A 25,362-nucleotide genomic window follows, 5' to 3' on the forward strand; every position below is an offset into this window, starting at 1 on the left:
GGCTGGCAGATCTTGTTATATCTTGTAAAAAAAAATTTTTTTTTTTGCAACTCAGATTAATCATAGCTTTTTACTTTCCCAGCCGTGACCTACCATTCCATTGCTGAATCTGTAGCCTTTGCTGAAATATTTGCATCAAGAGCAGTGGGTTTTTGGTTTAGCTGTATGATGTTTTAAATTTCAGTTTAATTTTGTGGTACTCTCTGCCCTTGATTTCCAAATCTGTTAAGAAGAAATGGCATCCTTTTTCCTTTGGGCTCATCTCTGAGAAGCTCAGAAGGTAATAAAAGACGAAACAGCATTGGCTAGTTAAGTTACCTTTATTTTTGGCTTGGAAAATTATATAATGAGATTGGCCCGAACCTATAAAAAGCTGGCAAGAGGAAGAATCCTCTGGTTGTCTAAAAACTGAACATTTTCTTCACTTGGGCCCTTGCTGATAATGGCCAGAACGTGTGATTATTTCCAGCGTTACTACCGGTTCCAGGAAAGGAGGGTGGCATTTCCACGCAAGAGGAAGATTTCAATATGGGCTTAAGAGAAGCAGGTGCGATTAGTAAGGATGTCTTCTTTGGGTTTGTAGGGCTCTAACAAATGGTTTCCGATTGTTGAAACTTCTTTATGTGTTGACACATTGGGAAGATTTAGTCCCCACTAGCGAGTCTTCTTGTTTTTACTTAAAGCTTGAGAACTGGTTTGATTTCATTTTGACCCTGTTTATTCCCAGTTCATACTTGGTGATTAGTCATTCTCTAGAGAACTGAGTACTTTTATTCTGAGGATGGAGTCTTTCTACACTGACCAGCTATCCGAGTTTGCTCAGAATCCAAAGGTTTCCCAGGACAGGAGATATTTAGTGCCCCAGTTGGCAAAGTCCTGGACAAAATGGTGAGAGTTGGTCAATATTTTTGTACCTGAAAAACATTTGATCGTGGTTGTAGACTCATACTAGCACCATAAGTCAATAAGCTAAAATCAGTTTAATTCCTGAGATTGCTGGAGTGGGTAGCCTCTGCCTTCTCCAGCAGATCTCCCGACCCAAGAATCAAACCCGGGTCTCCTGCATTGCAGGCGGATTCTTTATCAACTGATCTATCAGGGAAGCCCTCCTGAGATTGCCAGAGCTGGACTATTTGATGAGATCTTAGAAAAAAGTGAGTGTAATTTTGTTTAATCAACATTGCTTCTTGTTTTTGATTTTAATACATAGGCTTTTTGCCTAAATTTACTTTTTAAAGCGTTCTCAGTTTACCCTGTTTTTTGTTTTTAGAATATCCCTTACATGCTGCAAAATGTTTATTTGCCTTTTTTTCTTTCTTGTGTGTAGGAGAAACAAGTAAATTCCAGAAACACTCTGCCTTCTCTTAGGCATGTTTTTGAGTTGTGTTGGTGGTTGTTGACCGTAATCTGTCTTGGCTAAATATACAGTTTTAAAGTCGAATTCTTTTGCTTTTAAGATGAAAGTTTGGTTTCCTTGACTGTAAGTTAACAGACGCATTTTCTAGGAGGCACAAGTGTGATTTGGTTGGGAGTTCTGGCATGGGTACGTTTTAAAAGAAGAAAAACCTCCTGATAATTCTTTGGTGTTTTCCCTGCATTCAGGGTTACATTTCCTTTTTTTTTCCCTTTTGGAAGAGGAAAGTGCCCTATTCCTTTCCCATTCCATTCCATTCTCAGCGTGTACCAGGTGTGTGTACCCAGCATAATCTGGGTGGCAGTTAGGCAAGTGCAGGCCGCAAAGGCAGGCTTGTGTGTCTCATGTAGCAGTGAAAACCTATACAGCGTGGTAAGGAATATATGCAGTGTAGATCCCTGTTCATACTGGTGAATTAAGTAAGGGTAACCTCCGAATCCTCCCTCTTCCTAAGAACCTATAAAGACTTTCCTCCTCACTCATGTACTTATTGGCGGCTCTTTGATCCAGAGCACTTAAAAAAAAAAAGGAAAACAGAGACTCTTTATGACTGATGAAATAAAAATGAATCATTTCTTTCAAAGGAGTTTTTATCAGCCTCTTTTAGGATGTAGTGATCTACTTCACTCGAAACCTCTTATTTCTAAATGTTTCTTTTCATAGGACTAGGTCGAAGGGCTGAAGATCTTTCCAGCGAGCAACATCGACTTGCTGTAAAGTAAGTTTGACGATATATTCTTGAGCCCTTTGGGCATCAGTATTCAGAGCTCTTCCTTGTTTATATGGATGTAATATTGTTTATGGAATGAAGCTACTTATGATGGACAATCGGTAGACTGGGTTGTCTTTGGCTTTTATAAGTGGTAAGCTACGATAACCTTGTTCATAGGTCATTTTAAATGGATTTGGGTGTAGTTGTGGGATAGGTTCCCTTGATTAAAGGGTCAGTGGCTCTGTAATTTTCTTAGTTTCCGAGGATTCTCCTTCACTGTGGTTGTTCTGTTTCTTCCAGGATTATTTTTATTGGGCATGTATCTGGAGTTGGGGGACATCCTCAAGAAACAGTCACTTACCTGTGCCCATCAGTATGATTATGCTGGCATGAAAAAAGATAGGATATAGGGTTGGAGAGAGAAATATGGGCTGGGCAAGAGGAGGAAGGAGGAAGCTAAAGTTTGAAGGTGGATTTTGGCCAATGTTATGTGAAGTAGAGAGGGGGTGGGCATCAGAGAGGAAGGGAGGCCATGTAAAGAGGAGAATAGCACTGATAAGGCTGTAAAATGGCATGTGGGGGAGGGTGGTACAGCCACGGCGAAGAGTTCCTACTAGAGAGTTCAGTTCAGTCACTCAGTGTCTGATTCTGCGACCCCAGGGACTGCAGCACACCAGGCTTCCCTGTCCATCACCAACTCCTGGAGTTTACTCAAACTCACGTCCATCAAGTCAGTGATGCCATCCAACCATATCATCCTCTGTCGTCCCCTTCTCCTCCTGCCTTCAGTCTTTCCCAGCATCAGGGTCTTTTCCAATGAGTCAGTTCTTCGCATCAGGTGGCCAAAGTTTCGGAGTTTCAGCTTCAGCATCAGTCCTTCCAATGAATACCAGAATACCAGGGAGTAGCAGGAGATAACCGGGATGTATGAGAGAGGGTCCCCGCTTCATTCCTTCATTAAGGAATCGGGACTTGGAAGTGATGGAGACAGAACCACCGCAAGAGTCTCATGAACCAACTTCTTTGCTGAGCATCATAGCGGTGTAAACACTAGAGGGCTAACCCTGTGAGGAATCCTTTTCCCACAGCTCTGTCGTTAGAAGAGCATGCCCTTTGGTACTTATTTTTGCTCTCCAATGTTACGATTTTTAATGAAACTCTACTCAGACAATATCACAGCACTTCATTTATTTTTGGTTGTGAGGCATATGGGATGCTAGTTCCCGGACCAGGGATCAGACACACACCCCCTGCATTGAAAGTGCGGAGTCTTAACCACTGGAGCCTGCCGTTAACACACTAGACACAGCTGGTCTCTGCAGAGTGTTTTCCTGCCACTACCCCTGTCTGTTGGCCGGGACGTCATGCCCGGAGGCCAAAGCAGACAGGAGACAGCTATAGCAGTAGTTTTGTGTGGCCTCTTCAAGTGGAAACCAGTTCCACCCATCATTTGTTTTGTATTTATTTTGGCAGTTGGGAGGGAGTTTTCCCATCTCACACCATCTCGACCAAGTCCCATTAGTCCGGGTTCCCACCCTGCCTGATGTTTATTACCTTCATTTTCTCGGGTGGACAGACAGCTGAGGTTGCCCAGAAAGAATGTTTGTTCCCCAGCCTCAAGGCTGCCTTTGTCCCGGTCTGGCCCTCCGCGTGTAGAGCTGCGGTTAGCCAGCAGAGGGCGCCATAGAGTGCCGTGCCGTCTCTGAGCCACTCGCCTCCTTCACTGCCTTTCAACTACATTTCACTCTTAGGTGGGTTTTTAAAGAAACAGAACAAAGAAAGAGCGTGTAGCATTTAACAAGCGACAGAGACAACACCTGTCTTTACAACGGGCGTATTTGCAGATATGAAAGAAAAATCAAAGACTGAAGACTCTTCAACTTTTCACTTTATTTTCGCAGAGCAAAACCCTCCTTTTTGGAATATGTGAGCTACCTTCTCAACTTCATGAGTGTCATAGCAGGCCCTTGTAACAATTTCAAGGATTATATAGCCTTCATTGAGGGGAGACACACACACATGAAGTTGCTGGAAGTGAACTGGAAGGAAAAAGGCTTCCACAGTCTGCCAGAACCTTCTCCTACTGTAAGTTGTTTAGTGCCAAGTATTTATCCAGAGGTCTAGGAAGTAGAGCTTTGCTACCAGGGCTGTCACTTTTAATTGTTCTAATTAAAAATCCAAATAGTTTACCAGAAAGCTTGGCCCATAACTTTTCCCCCCTGTTTAAAATATCAACATTGGTATTTATTTGCAGGAGTTCTCCATGTTGGTGCAACAGGAATTTATTTCACAGAGAAGCTCATTGGCCTGAAATATTACAGCAATTAATCTACTTGCCAACCAGCCAGTATTTACTGCCTATGATGTACCTACAATTGTGTAGTTAACACCTTCAAATGTGTCTTTACGAATAGAAATTCATAGACAGCCAAAGGATACTATGTCATAAATGGTGAAGAGGGAAAGAGTGGGAACCAGAATACATGTGCTTTTTATTGCAGAGCCTTACTATGGCAAGGGAAACCAGCTTTATCCTGGCATGCCTTATAGTCAGTAAGTTTCATCTTATTGACTTGTAGAAAGTTGAAGGTGTTTTTTTGAAATAATGTTTTAATTTGAAGTGTATTAATCTCAAATTAATCAACATGAGGATAACTCATTGAACTTTGCAAATCTGCTGAACATATCCAGATCAGATATCCTATATTTAAGAAAAATTTGTAATCAATGGAAGGAAGAGAAACATTGGAAAGGGAGAAATTGAGGATAATTTAAATATTTTTAAATGCCACTGTTAGGCAACATTAAGTATGTGAAAGTTTAAATGATTGATTAAGCATATGTTTTCTGAGAGTTTGACACAGTCAGGTCCTCTGCAGTTTATGGTGAATCAGAGACCTTTGTGGACAGAATCTAGGAGGGAGGTCACTGGCTGGGTGTCATCTGCGTAACCGCAGGTGCTTACACACAGGGTCTGTCACAGGAGTTCTGTGTCACATTATTTGGAAAATAATGGTATCAGAGAGTCTTCACGTTGCCCTCCAAGGAGACTTGCATTTTTGTGCACAGAGAGCATGAAGCTCTGAAGTTGCATTTTGGCCAGAGACATGTGGTTGTGAGGGGCTGGCGCGCACTAGTGGTGAACAGTTAGAAAAGCATGCTGTGCTCTACTGTGATGTGCCGGGAATCCGGCTCTGTGCCTAGCCCCTTGTAAACATTCCTGCGCTGAAACCCCAAGCTACCCTGTGAGGCAGGCGCTGTTACAAATAAAAGTAGTCTCTTTTATAAAGTTGGGGACTATAATTCTTTGGGTATTAGCTGACATCTCCTGGATGTCAGGGAATCTGGGCAAAATGACTCCATCCAGGGGAACTGAAAACCTCAGTACATCTCAACCCCAGAGCAGACTGCATGGAAACCATCCAGAAAGGGTTTGTAAAGCTACCTGCCCACGTCCTGGCTCAGACATGTAATCACGTGCCCAGAATCCTTCCTTATTAAGCCTCTGTGCTCCTTGCTGGTGACTCAGATCCATTTCCTTGGCTCTGCTGGCTGCAGGACCAACCAGGTGGCCAGTGGCTCTTTCTTTCTGATGGAAGATTGCCATCCTGTAATGTTACTGATTTTGCATGTGTTTAGGGGCTTCCCTAATGGTTCAGATGGTAAAGAATCTGCGTGCAACACAGGAGACCCGGGTCCAATCCCTGGGTCGGAAAGATCCCCTGGAGAAGGAAATGGCAACCTACTCCAGTATTCTTGCCTGGAGAACCCCATGGACAGAGGAGCCTGGTGGGCTATACGGTCCATGGGCTCTCAAAGAGTCGGCCCCAACTGAGCAAGTGGTCTCTCACTTGGGTAATAAAACCACCTGACCTTTGATGGTAGAATGTGCTGGTAAGAGTTTTCTTTTTTTTAAGATCCATCCCTTCCTGGGGTGTCAGAGGCGAATCCTACATCTAAATACAGCATGTATGCCCATCATCTGAAACTGTGCCCTGAGGAATAATGCCCTTTGCCTCTCCTTCTAGAGACTATTACCACAGCAGCCATGGGGCAGCTTTATTCTTAGCATCCCTTTGCTGAAATTGTTTTCCACGCACCAGTGTCTTCTGAATAGTTACTTCATTCTTCTCCCCCATTTCCAGGGAGCCGTGATGCACAAACTGTGCGTGACCTTGGTATCTCTCCTTTTGTTTCTGACGCTGACGAAGACCTTCCCTGTCACCTCCCTGGTTGACGACTGGTTTGTTCATGAAGCAAACTTTCTGACCCGACTCTGCTACTTATACATTGTCATGCAAGCCTCCAAGCCCAAGTATTACTTTGCCTGGACCTTAGGTGAGTTTGCTGGAGGGCGCTGAATGCATGAGGAAAAAATGCTACTTCTTGGAGGGCTTGGCCAGAGCAACATTTGGATCACTTAAACCAAAAAAAAAAAAAAAGACCGGTGTGTAATGGAAGGCGGTTGAGCCAGGGGGACTCTGTACTTTCCAGGGTAACCCTCCTTTCAATTATCTGTGATAAGGAAAAAAGTCCTGGCTATTGTTTAAACCCAGTGTTATTAGCAGATGTCAGACCTTGGAAGCTGCTGCATCCACCCATCAAACTTGGCTATTTAGGGTAATGGAAAGTTAGGGGAAAAATTCCAGAATGATCTGGCTTTCTTGTAATTTTTGTGGGTTGTCTGTAATACAGGATACACGTTGAATTTTACCCATATATATGCTTATTTAGGTTGAACTTTTAAAGAAATGGTTGGTTAAGCTTTATGCTTTAGAAAGAAGCTGATTTCAAGTGATTTTTTTTTAAGGTAGAAAGTTCAACTTAATTGGGCATTATCATACTTTTCTTTTTCCCCCGTGAGGTAACTTTAGTCAATATTAAGCCTTTATATCTTTTCCTTTTAAAGAGTTTTACACCAGAAAAGTTTAAACCTTTGCTAAGGTGAGCAATAAACCTTCTATTTACATACCAAGAATGGTTAAGTATTTTGATAAGGCATGGTAACCATAGGGAATATCTATTTTGCATTTGGAAGACTTTCAGGAGGGGAAGTTTAACACCTTAGCTGCAAGTGACCTGGGGGCCTGATGTCAGGAACAGTGACTTGGTTTATGAAATCAAGTAGATTATTAAACTTGGTTCCTAGTAGACCATATTCCATAAGGGTGCGGCACTTAACTGAGTTCTCTCATTTCATACTCTTAAGTTTTTAGCACCCAGTTCAAGTTTATAACTACTGATTTATTCATTTATCATTTTTTTATTGTGGTAAAATAAACATAATGTAGAATTTGCCATTTTATCCACCATAGTGTACAACTTAATGGCATTAAGTTCGCTCACAACAATGCAACATAACCACCATCCATTTCCAGAACTCTATCACCTGAAACAGAAACTCTATCCTTTCAACAGAGCAGTGATCCCTATTCCTCTTTCTTCCCTGCTCCTGGTCCAAATGAATTTTTAAAGATCACAGTGTTCAGAGACAAGTGCAGTCCAATGCAGAATTTATGTCACACTTGACCACAGAGAGACCTAAGAGCTTTTCCAAAATTTGCTGTGTGGGAAAGTTTGTTCCCGGTCCCATTCAGTTTAACGCAAGGAGTTTTTGTTGAGTACCAGGCTCTGTGCTACGAGGAACTCAACGTCGGACATCTCAGCCCTCATGGTCATTGCACTCAGTGGGGCCCCAGACACATATACCCACCAGGCAGTGCATACCCAGAGCTGCGGCAGTGACAGGATGGCAGAGGAGATGACGTGTACGGACTGGTCCTTGGGCGAGGCTCCCAGCTCCTTGTATCTGATTGCCTTTCCTGCCGATGCTTTACTGTTGAAGAGTCATTTCCTCAGTAGGTGGGCATTACTCCTCCTCTGGATGCAGCACCACTCAGAACACTGGGTGTGTTTTTCTACTGAAGTAGACTTATCGCTTTGCTCCAGCCTGGAGAGGGTGTGTGATAGAATCTCTCACTCCTTTCCTAATTTCTACTTCTTCGCTTTTCCTCCCTTTCTTCCCCCCTTCTCCCTCCCGTTCCTGCTCCCACATTCTGTACCCCAGGGCTTAAGGGCTGGCTTCTGGACTAAATCGGCTCCTGATTTAAGGAGGAAAGAAAGGCCATTCCGTGGCCTCGTAGGGAAAGTCTAACACGAGGTGGGTTGTACTGGCGGGAATCTGGGCGGGGAGGCGGTTGCAGGGCACAGGGGTGTCCGGCCTCACTCGGTCCTTTGTGGAGTGACCCCAGATATTTAGAGTAGAGAAATAACCCTTGCCATGGATTGCTTTCTCTGTGGACTTACCTCTGTCTTTTCTTCCCCACCAGCCTTTCTTCATTGTTTTTGGTAGCTTCAGTAGAAACGCTTCATTAATTTGCATGGCCTCAATTTGAAGTTTGTGTTAGTTTAGATTGCATGGGCTGGTCTGAAATTAACCTTTGTATTATTTATAAGTAAAGATGCAATGAATAGTGTAACGGGGAATATTTAAACTGCTTAACCGAATAATTGTTTTATGCAGCTCCTTCAAACACCATTTACATATAATTGATGTACTAATTATACACAGTTATACATTTAATCCTTAAAGCTGGCCTCTCGATGACTCCCAGCTGACTTGCACTCTGTACGTCGAGTTCTAGTTACCGTTTCTATTGAAAGAATAGAGCTATTTTCTTTGGACTTAGCATATGAGGCTAGTGGTTTTTCTCCTACTAATTAGTACTAATTAGTGAGACTCAGTTATAGCCCAGGCTGTGTTCTAAAGATCACAGATGCCCAAATAGGGGTGTCCAATGAATTTATCTTCCGTTATGTTAGAGCCGTGTGCAATGCAAGTGAAGCCGGTTTTGGATTGGTGAACTTAGAGATTCTAACTGCTTTAAGGCAAGAACAGTCTTGGATAAAAGGTGGCAGGATGCACTAAGGGGAGCAGGGAATTCTGACCGTGTATAAATGCGGCAGTTCTGAGAGTCACCTCTTCTGGTTCTTCAGTTCAGTTCAGTCGCTCAGTCGTGTCCAACTCTTTGCGACCCCATGAATCACAGCACGCTAGGCCTCCCTGTCCATCACCAACTCCCAGAGTTCACCCAGACTCACGTCCATCGAGTCAGTGATGCCATCCAGCCATCTCATCCTCTGTCGTCCCCTTCTCCTCCTGCCCCCAATCCCTCCCAGCATCAGGGTCTTTTCCAATCAGTCAACTCTTCACATGAGGTGGCCAAAGTACTGGAGTTTCAGCTTTAGCATCATTCCTTCCAAAGCAATCCTAGGGCTGATCTCCCTCAGAATGGACTGGTTGGATCTCCTTGCAGTCCAAGGGACTCTCAAGACGGCTCCTAGCCCCCAGGGATGGGGGAGCCTGATGGGAGGCCGTCTGTGGGGTCGCACAGAGTCGGACACGACTGAAGCAATTTGGCAGCAGCAGCAGCAGCCAATCAGGCTGGTGGAATCAGCCCTAGTGTTCAGAGTCTGGCACTGTTTACCACCTGAGCAATCTTTTCTTTTTTTTTTTTGATGTGGACCATTTTAATAGTTTTTACTGAGTTTGTTACAGTATCGCATCTGTTTTATCTTTTGGTTTTTTGACCTGAAGGCATGTGGGATCTTGGCTCCCCACCCGGGGAATCGAACCTACATTGGAAGGCGAAGTCTTAACCACTGGCCCACCAGGGAAGTCCTGCACACCTGGCGGGATTGAGTGATCTTAATGTTAACATCACTAAGCTTTAGACCTCTCACTAGCAAGATGGGGGTGGCAGTAATAATGATGCGGGTGGCAGCTAACCATTCTTGAATGTTAACTTGGGCCAGGCCCTGTATTATGCACTCTACATATTTTCAATTCGGTCTAATCCTTTCAGCATCTCTTTAAAATAGGTACTGTTATAATATCTACTCATGAGAAGAGGTTCCTAGAAGTTGAGACAGCTCTCCCAAGGCTGTGAATTAACCCCGCTCCCAAGTAGAGAAAGGAACCCAGGAGATCACCGTTCCCACGACGATGGTAGTATGAACCACCATTTCCACACCATTGTGAGCACTAAATGAGAAATGTCTGTGGAATGCTTTACAGAATCCTGGGAAAATATTTAAGGATTCCGCCCCCCCCCCCCCAAAAGAAAAAATTGTTATGCTTCTGTGTGTTTGAGATCTGAGGCTGGAGACAGGACAAGGCATGCCTGGATTGCTGTGCTGGTTGCAGCACCATCAGCCTGGGCCTCAAGAGCGCGTCCTCTCCTGGTTTTAATTCTGTCCTTCGCCGTCTGTGCCCACACAGTGTAAATTCGTGGTCTCTTAGCTGCTGCACCCTGGCTGTGTCCTCCTCCTTTTCCACTGAGTTTCCCTCCAGTCGGCATGGGAGGAAGAGATCTCAGGACTCGTTTCTTTCCTCCCTTTTCTGAAAGAAGCCAGATCGTTTTACAGTAAAGCTAAGCGTAAGATAAGCAGTTTTAAGGCATCAACGATGCCAAAAGGAAAGCAGGCAAACTTCGAGGGGGTGGTTTTTCTTCCCACTAGCCCTTAGAAGTCTAGCGTGAGCTGGACCTGAACTCCCCTAGAAACGGAATGAACAGAGCTATGGGAAGGGTTGCTCTGAGATCTCCCCCAGATCTCAGGCTTTACAACTTCATTAGTTTGATTTTTTTATGTTTGTAGCAGCTTTACTCATAACTATCAAAAGTTGGAAGCAAGCATCAAGTACATTTGCTGCTTTTTTATTTATTTGTCCTCTGTAGATTGCTTTGTTAAGTTAAACAGGTTTGCTTCTTTGTTTGCAAAGGTTTAGGGGTTTTGGTGAGGGGATGTTTGTTTTTAATTAGGAAAAGATGAGTTCTATGGAATGTCATCTCTGTATCTGTTAATATGACCATATTTTTCCTTTTAATCTGTTAAAAAGCTCATTTGATTATTTTTAAGGAAATATTCTGTTGCTCCATGTCCAGTTCTAACTGTTGCTTCCTGACCTGCATACAAATTTCTCAAGAGGCAGATCAGGTGGTCTGGTATTCCCATCTCTTTTAGAATTTTCCACAGTTTGTTGTGATCCACACAAAGGCTTTGGCATAGTCAATAAAGCAGAAATAGATGTTTTTCTGGAACTCTCTTGCTTTTTCCATGATCCAGCGGATGTTGGCAATTTGATCTCTGGTTCCTCTGCCTTTTCTAACACCAGCTTGAACATCAGGAAGTTCACGGTTCACATATTGCTGAAGCCTGGCTTGGAGAATTTTGAGCATTACTTTACTAGCGTGTGACTGATATGCAGAGTACATCATGAGAAACGCTGGACTAGAAGAAGCACAAGCTGGAATCAAGATTGCTGGGAGAAATATCAATAACCTCAGATATGCAAATGACACCACCCTTATGGCAGAAAGTGAAGAGGAACTAAAAAGCCTCTTGATGAAAGTGAAAGAAGAAAGTGAAAAAGTTGGCTTAAAGCTCAACATTCAGAAAATGAAGATCATGGCATCCGGTCCCACCACTTCATGGGAAATAGATGGGGAAACAGTGTCAAACTTTATTTTTTTGGGCTCCAAAATCACTGCAGATGGTGACTGCAGCCATGAAATTAAAAGATGCTTACTCCTTGGAAGGAAAGTTATGACCAACCTAGATAGCATATTCAAAAGCAGAGACATTACTTTGCCAACAAAGGTTCGTCTAGTCAAGGCTATGGTTTTTCCTGTGGTCATGTATGGATGTGAGAGTTGGACTGTGAAGAAGGCTGAGCGCCGAAGAATTGATGCTTTTGAACTGTGGTGTTGGAGAAGACTCTTGAGAGTCCCTTGGACTTCAAGGAGATCCAACCAGTCCATTCTGAAGGAGATCAGCCCTGGGATTTCTTTGGAAGGAATGATGCTAAAGCTGAAACTCCAGTACTTTGGCCACCTCATGCGAAGAGTTGACTCATTGGAAAAGACTCTGATGCTGGGAGGGATTGGGGGCAGGAGGAGAAGGGGACGACAGAGGATGAGATGGCTGGATGGCATCACTGACTCGATGGACGTGAGTCTGGGTGAACTCTGGGAGTTGGTGATGGACAGGGAGGCCTGGCGTGCTGCGATGCATGGGGTCGCAAAGAGTCAGACACGACTGAGCGACTGAATTGATCTGAAGGAAATATTCTAACAGAGTGAACTTGAAAGAAAGTAATCTTGGCCATTATAATACAAGTGTGTTGATTTCATCAGGTCTCTCTTTGAGTGTAAAAAATATCATTAAGGAACGGATTAGAAATGAAATACGGCAGGGGGATGGTTTCACAGAGTTGAGTGAAGTGAAATAAAGGTGGATACAGGAGCGTTGAGGCTGACTCTGTCGGTAGGGTGGCTTTGGTCATTGTGTCCATGTGTGGCCTCTTCGGCGGGCTTCCCAGGTGGCGCTAGTGGTAAAGAACCCGCCTACCAGTGTGGAAGACACACGAGATGTGAGTTTGATCCCTGGGTCGGGAAGATCCCCTGGAGGAGGGGATGGCAACCCCCTCTAGTATTCTTGCCTGGAGAAGCCCACAGACCCGTCCATGGGTCGCAGAGTTGGACACTGACTGAAGCGACTTAGCGTATATGCATGTGGCCTCTCTGGCAGCTGCCTCCAAATTCCCAGCTCTGGTACTGTTCTTTTTTGTAAGTTCTAAATTGTTCTAACTGTATCTTGGCTGTCCCAACTGATATCCCTACTGACACGTCATGCTTAATATCCAGAACGAGCTCAGTTTCTCTTTCAGAGCTGATTCTCTTCCAGATGTGATGCTATCAGCCTGTGTCATGCCATCGTTAATGACAACTCTTGGATGGAGGTCCTTCTGTCTTCTGAGCTTATATGTAAATATTTCCACCTCTTTCCCTTTCCCCCCTTATATCTAGTTGGTCTCTAAATCTTCCTATTTCTCTGTTTTGTTTCTTCATCTCTTTTTTTCTCATTCTGCACATTCTGTGAGCATCTTCCTTCTTACTTAGCAGGTGCTCATGAAATGCTAGTGAATGAATAAAAATGAATGAATAAAAGTTGACATCACCCAAGCGCCAAAGCTCTGACTCTTAGTAGTATCAGGAGATCCTGTAAATTTATTTTGGTTTCTTTCTCAAGGAAACTGCAGCCATCTCTCTTCCTCTTAAAGCTAGACAGACATCTAGTTATCTTTGAAAGCAGCAATGTGACTTTTGTCTCACATCCTAATGTGTTGTTTTAAAAACCATAGCTGATGCAGTGAATAATGCAGCTGGCTTTGGGTTCAGCGGAGTGGATAAGAATGGAAATTTCTCTTGGGATCTGCTTTCTAACCTAAACATCTGGAAAATTGAGGTGAGTGTATCATGCTTGTGAATGACGCTGCCGTTGTGAGTAAAGCAAACGGTGTGCTGTGAGTGTGGTATACACGGGAGGTCCTTGTTAGTGTCCGAGAAAAAGCCCCTTTCAGGGAATCCTGGCTCCAGCAGTCTCTGAAACACTCTGTATCTCAAAACTTTTTTCCTTATATATATATATTTTATGGTACCTACTTTCTTGGCAGTATTAGTGGTTCTAGTAGTAATAATGATACATGGAAAATCTTTTTGTTGTTTACGCTCCTGTTGTACCAACTAGAAAGTACAGATGTCATTTTCTCTTGGTGACAGTGTCCTTTCTGCAGAGATACAGACTAGCGGTTGTATTGCCAGTGTTCTCTGTGGTTCCTTTCCACGATGCATCTGCTTTTAAGAATTGCAACAGTGCGCAGCTTTAAGGCCTCTAGAATTAGAGTGTTTTCTCTTTCACTAGCTTTGTTCTTGGACCACAGTTCTCGGTATTATCATTTCCATCTCTAGAGGTGATCTCTGTGGGGCCACATCCTTCTTGATCTCCTCCATGTTGTCATCCCTCAGAGCTGAAAGGACTGCCAAGCCTCTGGCCCTTTTCCTCCTTGCAGCCAGAGGGCACGATTCTCAACGTGCAGAAGTGCTGGTTCTCCAGCCAAGAGACTCATGACTGCTGTTGGCTATGGCACTGGAGAGTCTAGGCAGAAAGAGGAGCTCCGTGTAGGGCAGGAAGCCCAGGAGGTGGAGACTGACCCCCTGCTGCCCACATTTGGTGGGCATCCCCCACCCACTGGGAGGCCCGGGGGACAGCCTCCACCTTCTTGACACCTGGGGCTTCTCTTCATTTGAATGGACATGATCCAGCCTCCAGAACAACCCCTCTCTCTTGTTTTTCAATCTAGATGATGTCAGAGAGCGATGTGTCAGGACTTTCCTCCCTTTTCCCACTGAAATTCTTCTCGTCCTCAAAACTGTCAGACCCCGGCTGGCTACTTGGGCATGCTGAGGGTAAATGGGCGTTCAGAGTGGGTCCCCTGGACCTCCGGCTGCCCGCCAACCCGTCCACTGTGGCCCTGAAGACAGAGACCTCTCACTGTGGGCATGTGTTCTGGGTGATGCTGAGTCATGTATTTATGATGAAAGAAGTGGAGCTGATATACAGCCAGGAGCTAAGTAGAACCGCCAAGGAAGTCTGATTTAATTTAGGCACTTTTGGCTCTGTGAGGATAGCATTTTTTAGCCATGGACGATGGCTAAATGGATAAATAAAACTCCCTAGGACAGCGGCCCCCAACCTTTTGGCACCAGGGACCAGCTCCGTGGAAGACAGTTTTCTCCCGGACTAGGGGTGGGGAACGGTTTTAGGATGATTCAAGCTTGTTGCATCTATTGTGCACTTCATATCTATTGTTATTACATCGGCTCCACCTCAGATCATCCGGCATTAGATCCTGCAGGTTGGAGACCCCTGCCTTAGGGTGTTCAAACTAGAAGTTCATAGTACAGAAACCTGTCTGTCCATCACGGATGCGTTCTCCCTCTTCCTCCATTCCTTCCAAACATATTACATTAGGCCAACGTGTGGCCTAAGATTTTATGGTTGAAACAGAAAACAGGGACATCTACATTTTCCAACTTTATTAGGAATTCTAGGTCTTAAATGTTTGCTATGTGCTTTCTACAACCAGCCTTTATTAAATTTTTTTTTTTAATTAGAAAACCCAATTGAAGACTTATTTTGGAATCTTTCTGCATGGTTGATCTACCTGTGTCATGCCGGCAAGAGTGATATTTTGTTTTCTTTTCTGTATTGTGACTCCTTCGTGCGTGAAATCGCCTTACTATTCTAGATACAATTGGAAGCGTTTGAACCTGTATAGCTACTTGCAGAATAACTGCACCAGACTGACCTAGTTTACGGCTGGCCCCAGAGTGAAACGATGGCAACTGAATTCAAGGTGTCTCTGGAAGGGCTCTGAATTCACAGGATGAAGCTTTTCCTGTGGCAAATCCCATTTTAGAGGGTTTAGTTTTAAAATTCAGATGACTTGGGTTTTGTGTTTAACCAGAATGGAAGGAAAACCCACAAAACATTCTTTTGGTCATCCTATAATTTGAAAATAGATTTTGAGAGAAATTGAGACTCTGCGAGCCAAGTTTTAGTTGCAAAGGAAATCTTGGGAAGCCCATAAAGTCCGACTGTGTACAGCGGAGCAGCTGAGCTGCCCGAGCCAGTTGTCACCGTGGAAATAGCACATCTAGTCTGTCGCCAGGGAAATTCTGGGGAGGACTTTCCATTTCTGGGGATATTTAAAGCTAATGATAGGTGTTATTTTCTCCTTTCTAGACTGCCACAAGTTTCAAAATGTACGTAGAAAACTGGAATATTCAGACAGCTACTTGGCTAAAGCGGTAAGGAAAACAAAAACGACCTTGTTACTCATGGCGCTGGGATATGTTTAGATGGGCAGCGTTAGGTGAACAGCCGTAGTCTGCTGGGTCATGTCAGCTGGCACTTTGGTTTGGTATTAACATCTATGCTGTGTCAACGAAAAAGTAGGAAGAATTTGAGAAGGTCACAATGTAGTACATTAATTTTTTTTTGTAGTATATTAATTTCACTGTACCAAATACTTGCTAATGCCATTCCTGTGTACCAGCAATCCTCGTACCAATCCCAGGAAGTGATGGTACTTATCTCCATTTTACAGATGAGGAAAGTGAGGCACAGAGGGCTGTGTCACTTGCCAGTCACACAGCTAAGGAGTAATAAATATGAGGCCAGTGCATCTCCAGAGCCAGGCTCTTAACCTCTGTGATGTGCTGCTGCCTACCTAGAGGACAGTCTATTGCTCAGGGGTCAAGGAGGGTCAATGTCAGCATCATGTCACGGAAGACTGCTGTTTATTTTATCTGTAGCATTGAAAACTTTGTGGTACCCCCCCACATGTTGATGCTTTTTAACTTTGTATTTTTGGTATTTCTCTGTCCTTTTGTTTTTCTACACATTCCAAAATTAGAAATATTACTTCTTATGGAACTAATGACATGCTATCCTCAAAGCAGCAGACTCTAGCTCATGAATATTCCTATTACATGAGTGCAGAGAGAGTATACAAATATTAAACTGTCAGTTCTACTGTTTTTGATAAGTAGCATTTTCCGTCTTGTTAAAACACTGGGGTCAAAGAAGAGACAAAGGATAACAGTTCTACCAAAGTAAACTCATGCAATTCATCTGAATATGTACGTTTTGAAAATTTGCCCTTAAGTTATTGCTTTTAATTTTCTGAATCAGTTTAGCATAAACCTCTATTTCTGCCTATTGAATGACCCCAATGTATTGAGAATCCTATAGTCTCCACTAGGAGCTTGTTCTACATAAACATTTTTTATGTGAACATATATATAAAAAGTGAAATATTTTTAAAAAATCACTTTAGAAAATGGAATGTTTCATTCATTCAAGAAGGTCCAGAGAGGTAAGAAACAAACACCCATGCAAAGTACCTCTCATTTCAAGAAGAAATATTTCACATGGAATTCCACGCTTGTTTCTTTCCTCAGATGCATTCCCTTTCTTCCCATAAAGAGACAGCCGTGACCCTTAGTTTGGTTTTAGCTTGGTTACTTTTGACTGTTGGGATTTATTTTCATCTGGGCTGTCTCATTTAGGAAGGCATGTAGTTGCTCCCCAGGGTACCACTGCCAATCTATAGACTGGATTTGGGAGGAAGTCCCCTGTCACTTCGTTTTAATGAACAACCAAGAAGCCAGAGATCTGCAGGGTTTTTACTGGCAGTTCCTGGATTCTCATAACGCCCTCGCTCTTTAAGGCAAATTCATGGGTTGGAATCCAGTGGACGCTGAGGACTGAAGAGGCCCTGTAACTGATGTGTTGATTTTGTGCTGGAGTCATGGCCAAGAGAGATGAGAAGGCTGCCGTGGTTTTGTTGTTGTTGTTGTTTTTTTAAGGTGGCATTGGGGCCAGTGCGGAAAGTAAATGAATTCCACTAAATGAGGACCCTTATCTGGTTCTAAATGTTTTAGAGCCAATGGCACTTTTCCAGTCTGGAAGATCCCCTAGAGAAGGAAATGGCAACCCACTCCAGTATTCTTTCCTGGGAAATCCCATGAATAAAGGAGCTTGGCGGGCTATAGTCCTTGGGAGTCACAAAAGAGTCGGACACGACTCTTAGTGTTTAAGAAAACTAGAGTTCAAGGCTGCTTGGACTACACTGCAAGTCCCTGACGAGGGTTAGGCAGGCATGCCATCAGTGGATCATCAAGTGATTTCTGCATGATTGGATCTAAAAAGATGCAGGTGTGGGTAAAAATTCCTGATATGTTTGACCTGTGGCTCATTGTACCTTCCTGTCTTCAGTGTGTGCTATGAGCGGGTTCCCTGGTACCCCACAGTGCTGACCTTCATCCTGTCTGCCTTATGGCACGGTGTCTACCCTGGGTACTACTTCACCTTCTTAACTGGAATCCTGGTCACTCTAGCAGCCAGAACGGTAAGCTTCCTCTGGTTATGGGGTCTTCTCGTTAGTAATCAGATGCCTGTGTGTGTGTTGTCTTTTAGGTCCCAGCAGGTTGGGGACCATGGTGGGAGTGATGTTTTGAGAAATCAGCAGATGTCTTCCCATTAGAGAAATATTTCAGTATATAGGAACTTATGGTCATAAAATGGTTAACTACTTCATTTTCATATTACTTACAGGGAGTGTTTGCAAAACAAAAGGGCTTTTAGGAACAATGTTTAGTACCTTAAGAGATGAAAATATTTTTAATCATTAAAGGCTACTAATTACAGGTGACTATCGTTATTCATCCATGGAGATTCCATAAAACTTCATTTTGCTTATGTCCTTTTCATAATCTTTCACCTAAAAATAATTTGATCTCTGAGGAACTGTAAAAATTGCAGCCACAGGAACTGTTCTCTTAAAGATTTCTCTAACCTCTCGTGTTTGATCCAATTTAAGTTTGTGTAAAGTCCTTTGTGAATTTTATAAATTTAGTTCTCTAGGTTTTAGGAGTAGCCTTCAGTTTGTCCTAGACTGTTCCTGTGATTTGCTGGCTGCAGAGCAAGAATAATAATAATTCTGCAGAGCAGAATTAAAAAATAAAATGTCCTCAAAAATGAAGTGAACATGTACAAAAGTAATTACAAGTCAGTGTATTCTGTCAAATACAGAGCTTTTAATGAGATTTGTTGAGCTGGTATTTTAGACGTGGGTTTAGGAGCCCCAACAAAGCTATTCACTCTCTTATTTTTTTTAAATATGTTTATGGAGTGCCTCCTTGCATGCCAAGTGCTGTGATGGGTATTGGAGGGAAAAATGGAGAACAGAAGGGATGTGGTCCCTACTCTGGTCTACTGGGAATAGAGACGTAACATCTAGTGTAAACGGGAAACATCTCATATAAATGGATAACATCTTCCTGTTCGTTCAGTGGAGAAAGTGGGTAGAGTAGGATTTCTTCCCATTTCTTTTAGCTGTTGACTCATTCTTGAATTCATCTGTTCGATGAATATTTCAGGAGCCCTTTTATGTGTTAGCAGGTGCTGGGCTACTGCAGTGAACAAAAGTTCTGCACCCATGCAGTTCTTATTAGCTTGGCCAAAAAGTTCACAACTTAAGCACTTGTAGAAAAATTTGTATGCACCTTTTTAGCTGACCCAATATTTTATTTATATAAATGTTTGTTGTGTGAACAAGATGGATAATTGATCATTCTGATTAGCACAGTTTAAAGTTTCATAGCAACCCAGTTCAGTAGTGTTGCCTGGGAAATCCCATGCAACAGAGGAGCTGGCTCGGCTACAGTCCATGGGGGTCGCAAAAGAGTTGGACATGACTTAGTGACTAAACAAGAACAATAAAAGTATATATTGTACATACTTGTGCAGTGAAAGCAAGCATTTTCTTTTTTCCCATTCATATACCAACTTGGGTCATAAAACTAAAAAACAGATGGAAAGACAAAGGCTAGAATTTTGTTTATACATTCAAAGTATTATTTCTAAAAACGTCTTTCGTTCAGTTGATCTTAATTGGTATAAAAGCATTGACTTATTGGGTTGGCCCAAAAATTTGTTCGAGGTTTTCTGTAACATCTTTTTGGAAAAGCCCAAATGAACTTTTGGGCCAACCCAGTATATAAAGTCTGTCCGGTGACCTTGGAACGTTTTCCACAAATGAGTCAGATAAGAGATGGAGAGAGGGTTGATGGAACAGTGTTTCCATTCCCCTCCCTGCCAAAGGGAGAATGAACTCAAACAGTCATGAAGTGTCTCAGGCCCAGGAAGTTACTTAATAAAATCTCTTATGTGCTTCTCAGTACTGCCCATGGATGGACCTCCAGCCTCTGTCTAGAGGACCTTAGAGCCAAGGAAGAGTCCTTGCTGACCTGCCTTTAAACCAGCCATTGTTTCAACTCTGTCTTTGGTTCTGGCATCTGGAAATCGGGTGTCTTTCTGAAACCAAATCTGTGTCCAAAGACCTACAAATCCTTTGACACCCAGCATTTTTCATCTCAAAGAGTTCTGTTTCCTTGTCTGTAAAATGGGCATAATGATGCTTACATGATAGCCTTGTTGGGAGAATCAGAGATGATACCCATAAAGAATTTGCACAGACTTGGCATACCGTAAACACTCAATAAATGGTAGCTCTCATTATTACACTATTATATTTCACCGTTATTTAAAGGAAATAAGACACAGTGCAGAGACTTTTCTACAAGGATATACATCACAGAATTGTTTACAAAGTTTCCCATAATTAAAATTGTGTCAGATTAATATTGACATAGAAAAAAGTTCATGCTATGTTGCTAAATGAAAAAACAGGCTAACCATCTAGTGATGCCATTGGAAATGTAAACATGAATATGTATGAATAGAAAAGAGACTTGAAAGGGTTTTTCAACAGTGCTTTTCTTGGGGAGATGTTAAAAAAAATCTGACTGCTTAGTTGTTCTTTAAACATTTTTCTACAGTGAATGGATGTGTACTTTTTAAAAATAACAAAACGATAATGGTAATTTTGGTTGAAAATAGAACTCAGATGGTTGGTAGTTTTTATCTCCTGTGTTCCTGAAGTATACTACATGCATGCATGGAATAAAAGTTTTTATTTTTTGCACCCCGCCCCCCAACTTCCTTGGCGAGCAGGTGAGGAAAAACTACAGACATTACTTCCTTTCTTCAAAAGCCCTCAAGGCGGTTTATGACATAGTCACCTGGGCTGTCACTCAGCTGGCCGTCTCTTACACGGTGGCCCCCTTCGTTATGTTGGCCGTGGAACCCACCATCAGCTTATATAAGTAAGTTTCGCTTGCTCACGATTGCTCTGCAGAAAACTTGTCTGGTAACCTCTGTGTTTGGCTTAGGAGCTGGTGAGTTGAATCAGCCAGTACTGAGTTTCTATGTGCGGTTTCAATGGGAAAATGTCTAGAGAAGGCTTTAGGAGGAAGTGTCTGTCCTGGAGATGCTAACAGACAGTAACGCAGATGGGGCAGAGTGCCCTTGAACCATTCCTAAAGTAAGTAAGGGATGCTTATGGTAGTGAATTCCGAAGGCATGTGTCTGGATTACAAGCTCAGAGGGTGAGTTCACTGCCCTTACCTGTTTTTCCTGGGGTTAGGCTCTTTTGGAGGCCTTGGGGCACCCCAGGAGGGACAGAAGCAGGCAGGAGCTGGATTCACCCCACAGACGAGGCCTTTCGGGAAAGGATGTCAGGCCCTTGTATTCAAACACCAGCCCTCCAGCTGAACCGCAAACCTCTTGATTACTTTTATTGTCTCACTCCTCTGTTGAATTAGCCATATTTCTCTACTCTCAGAGAAGTGGTTGTGTGACCTCTGGCAAGTTATTAACCTCTTTTACCTGTGTTTTGTCAACCGTAAAATGAAGGCAAGAATAGAATTCATCTCAAAACACCTTTGTCAGGATTGAATGAGGCAGACATGCAAAGGGCTCAGCCCAGTGTAGTCTGTACTCGATAAATACTGACTTGCATCGTTTACTGATTTGCAGGAACTTTTGTAGGTTAAGTTTGGGCCACAGCTACAGTCAGAAAAGTGGCTTGGGAATAAACATGCAAACGTGCCTTATTGTATATCAGAGACTGTACACACCAGTTAGGAATGACCAAAGATACTCTCACTGCTCAGTCCAGGTATCAGTGTCTAGATGTAGGATTCTTTTTTTTCAGGTTGAAGTCTGTTTCTGTAATTCCAGTTAGGTCGTAGGCGTTATGTCCAGATAGCATGGAAGTTAAACTGGTTTATATACAGACTTTTCTAGACAAGGGATGCAGGAATAGTGGGAAAAGAATTATAATCTTCAGCCAAAAAACCCTCAGTTCAGCTGCTACAGAGGTAGGAGCCATGAGCTGTCCCACCTGCGCTCGGCTTCCTCTTTCCAGAGGTGCCCCCCCTCCAAGCCTGCACCATCTCAGTTTTACCTCCTGTGCCCACTCCCTCCGAGCAGCCCCACTTGCTCACAGCTCTGTTTTCTTTTCCCTTATCTGAGTACTTCCCTGGTGGGTGTCTGCCTGCAGTGTGGAAGACCTGGGCTGGGAAGATCCCCTGGAGAAGGAAATGGCAACCCCCTCCAGTATTCTTGCCTGGAGAATCCCATGGATGGAGGAGCCTGGTGGGCTACAGTCCACGGGGTTGCAAAGAGTTGGACACGACTGAGCGGCTTCACTTTCACTTTATCTGAGTGCCCTCCAGCCAGCATTTGCCCTTTATCATCTTGTACATTTTAACACTCTCTGAAGCAGCCTTTAGGCCCAGTCCAGCTATCCTCCTGGGCTGTCCAAGTTTTGGGCTTGGGTGCTAATTGTCTTTGTTAGTGCTCAGGTTACATAAACTCTCATAAGTTTTGAGGTGTCTGCTTCTAACTGGTAACCCTGGGCTCTTTCCCCCATTTTCTTTGGAGAGAGGAAAGAGGAGAGAGCTGCTAGTGAGGAGATGACCTTTTATAAAGAAGTGGAACTGTGAGATAAACAAGGAATTATGTTAAACAGGTTATTTTTTTTTAAACAGGCATCAAGACACATTGATTTGCATTCCGAAGTCAGATGCCTGGGGCTGAGGGTTCCCCCAGTGTTTGGAAAATCTAAGCTACTATGCAGATAAAGAAACAGGAACTGGGGAGAGGCGAAACATACCCACCCCAGCCCTGGCATTTTAAGCGTATGATGTTGCTAGATGCAATATTTTTTTCCCAGGAATATGTGTGTCATATTATAGCAGAAGTGCCTGTATTTAACTCAATATCATTTAATCGATCCCTGGGTCGTAACGATGCTCTGGTGAAGGGCATGGCAACTCACTTCAGTATTTTTGCCTGGAGAACCCCATGGACCGAAGAGCCTGGCAGGCTGCAGTCCATAGGGTTGCACAGACACAACTGAAGCGACTTAGCACAGAACGGCGTGCTAGGCACTGCTCTAGAAGCTGGGACTGGGATGGTGAACAAAAGAGCGAGCTCATTCCTACTTCCGTGGAGGAGATCGCTTGATAGAAGTGATAGGAAATAATTGACAGATTTATAAATATCCACGAAGATCAGACCCTTGAGTGAATGGTCTGGAGATTTTGTACCATGTAACATGTACATGGTGCGTGTAACAGGAATCTGACTCTTGAGAGAAAGCAGCGTTGAGCTTTCTTTCCTGGAGGCTGCACCAGGGGAGTGTGAAGCAGGTATAGTGTGTAGGGATGCTGAGCGGGGCAGATGGAGCACTGTGGGCTGTGCTGCAAACCCTGGGAGCAGCACAGAGAAGCTCCATTGTAATAGGAAGAAGCCCTGAGAAACACGAGTGTGGGAAGACTGTAGAACCAATCCAAAGTAGAGCAGTGAGCTGAGGAGAGAATGGTAGGTATCACTATCCCTGTTTATTATTTATGGCCATGGAGGCTCAGAGAGGGTGAGTAATTTAACAGGTGTCACACAGCAAAACCCAAGTTTCACTTGCAAAGTTTTTTTTTTTTTTTTAAACAGCAAGAGGAGGAGTGCAGTCACTAAAAATTTCTGTAGGAGAAAATACTTTGGAAGAATGTTATCACTTGGGAGTCACACACAAGTGGTGATTTGTTTGTGATCACATGCATTTAACCAACTAAGCATGCCAAATTCTATTTGTAGGCAGGAGCTTTAGGGAAAGAAATCATTATCAGGCCAGATCACTCTCAGGAGATTTCCATTTCTTTTTAAAAACAACCTACTTTACTTAAAACGCACACAAACCTTTGTTTAGAGTGAAATTGACATTTCTGTCACTTTTGTCAGTTTCAAGTAATTCAGCCTAAGTGGTACGGTGTTTTCCTCCTTGCTTATGTATACCATCTAAATTCCCTACCTAGGTCAGCTCTGTCCAGTAGAAGTTTCTACAGAGACTGAAATGCCATCCAGTAGGGTGGCCACCGAGCTTTTGAAATGTGTCCAGTGTTCTTGCCTGGAGAATCCCAGGGACGGGGGAGCCTGGTGGGCTGCCGTCTATGGCGTCGCACAGAGTTGGACACGACTGAAGCAACTTAGCAGCAGCAGTGTGACTGAGAAACAGTTTTCGACTTAAAATTCAAAGTAATTAAAATTAGATTAACAGCTGCATAGCTGTTGCCAATGGCTATTATAGATTGCCTCTCAAAAGTGTTTTCAGAATCTTTTTAAAACAATTCTTTTTCAGAAACTTGTAGGAGACTCTCTGAATCTGGCAGAAGAAATTAATGGAGATGGGCCTGGCCAGATCTGTTCCTCTCTGGGGGGTAATTTCAGTAGCTGGAGATGACTGGCAGTCGTATGCAAATCTATTTCTCAGGATACCCTTCCTTGATTGACATTTAAGTGTCAGACGGGCTTTGTTTTTCTGTCTCGTCACTTTTCAATCTGTAGCGACTGAAAATCCTGCTTTAGTCTAATTTTTTCCCTTGTAGTTGTAAGTGAGCCCCAAGTGAACATTTGACTGTGTTATGAAAGAACTTGTGTCTCCACAAACATGACCGAGTGGAAGGATTTGCACTCACTTCCCCTCAGGAAATCACCAAACTCACAACCAAGTGCTGAACAGCCATCGACCGAAGAGACTGGAATCTACCCCACATGATATATTCAAAGACAAAGAAGCAGCCACACGAGACGGTAGGAGGGGTGCTTTCACAACACAGTCAAATCCCATGTCCACCAGGTGGGCAGCCCATAGGCTGCAAGGTAATTATATCACAGAGGTTCCCTCACAAGATGGAGTGCTGAGCCCCACATCACGCTCCCCAGCATGAAGGTCCAGCCCTGCGAGGAGGGACCCCCAGAGCATTTGGCCTTGAAGGTCAGTGGGACTGAGTACAGGACTGGAGCTCCACGGGACTGGGGGAGACAGAGTCCACTCTTGGAGGGCACAGACAAGGTTTTGTGCCCCTGGGAGCCAGCCCAGAGTAGTAAACTCCATAGGAGCTGGGACTGGACCTCCTGTGGGTCCTAGAGGCTCTCCTGTGGCGACAGGGGTTGGCTGCGGCTCACTGGGCTGGGGGAAGGGTAAGGACAGTGGCGGCAGAAGCCCCCAGAGAATACTGACCTCTCCCAGAGGTCGCCATTTTGGCATCAAGACCTGGCTGTAACCAACGACCTACAGCTCCAGTGCTGGAATGCCTCAGACAGAACAGTCAGCAGGCCACGAACACCGCCCCACCCGTCAGCAGCCACACTGAGGTCACCTGGTCCTTATGTTAGGCTCTCAGTTGTCCGACTCTTTCCAAGTCCATGGACTGTAGCCCGCCAAGGTTATAGACTCCTCTGTCCATGGGATTCTCCAGGCAAGAATACTGGAGTGGGTTGCCATTCTCTTCTCCAGGGGATCTTCATGACCCAGGGATGGAACCCCAGTCTCCTGAACTGCAGGCAGATTCTTTACCGTCTGAGC

General features: G+C 43.7%; 1 protein-coding gene across 23 annotated transcripts in view; it reads left to right on the forward strand.

The window, feature by feature from the left end:
* The window catches only part of MBOAT1 (membrane bound glycerophospholipid O-acyltransferase 1), a 111,210-nt gene that overhangs the window by 79,487 nt on the left and 6,361 nt on the right, over positions 1 to 25,362 (forward strand). For 10 of the 23 annotated variants that reach the window (XM_086370086.1, XM_086370084.1, XM_086370095.1 and 7 more), the window contains 7 exons: positions 2,078 to 2,132; positions 4,028 to 4,211; positions 6,272 to 6,464; positions 13,330 to 13,433; positions 15,774 to 15,838; positions 17,811 to 17,943; positions 20,610 to 20,761. In XM_086370086.1, the coding sequence (XP_086226212.1) occupies positions 2,078 to 2,132; positions 4,028 to 4,211; positions 6,272 to 6,464; positions 13,330 to 13,433; positions 15,774 to 15,838; positions 17,811 to 17,943; positions 20,610 to 20,761 (886 nt within the window). Of the gene's footprint in view, positions 1 to 1,071; positions 1,155 to 2,077; positions 2,133 to 4,027; positions 4,212 to 6,271; positions 6,465 to 10,007; positions 13,123 to 13,329; positions 13,434 to 15,773; positions 15,839 to 17,810; positions 17,949 to 19,774; positions 20,581 to 20,609; positions 20,762 to 23,812; positions 24,475 to 25,362 lie in introns of those variants that run through there. The other 13 variants (XM_086370101.1, XM_086370100.1, XM_086370102.1 and 10 more) reach the window with 10 other exon arrangements.

The sequence above is a fragment of the Bos grunniens genome, chromosome 23, assembly GCF_055505025.1.
Source record: "Bos grunniens cultivar Pamir isolate PY7600 chromosome 23, Bosgru_T2T1.0, whole genome shotgun sequence".
Lineage (NCBI taxonomy): Eukaryota > Metazoa > Chordata > Mammalia > Artiodactyla > Bovidae > Bos > Bos grunniens.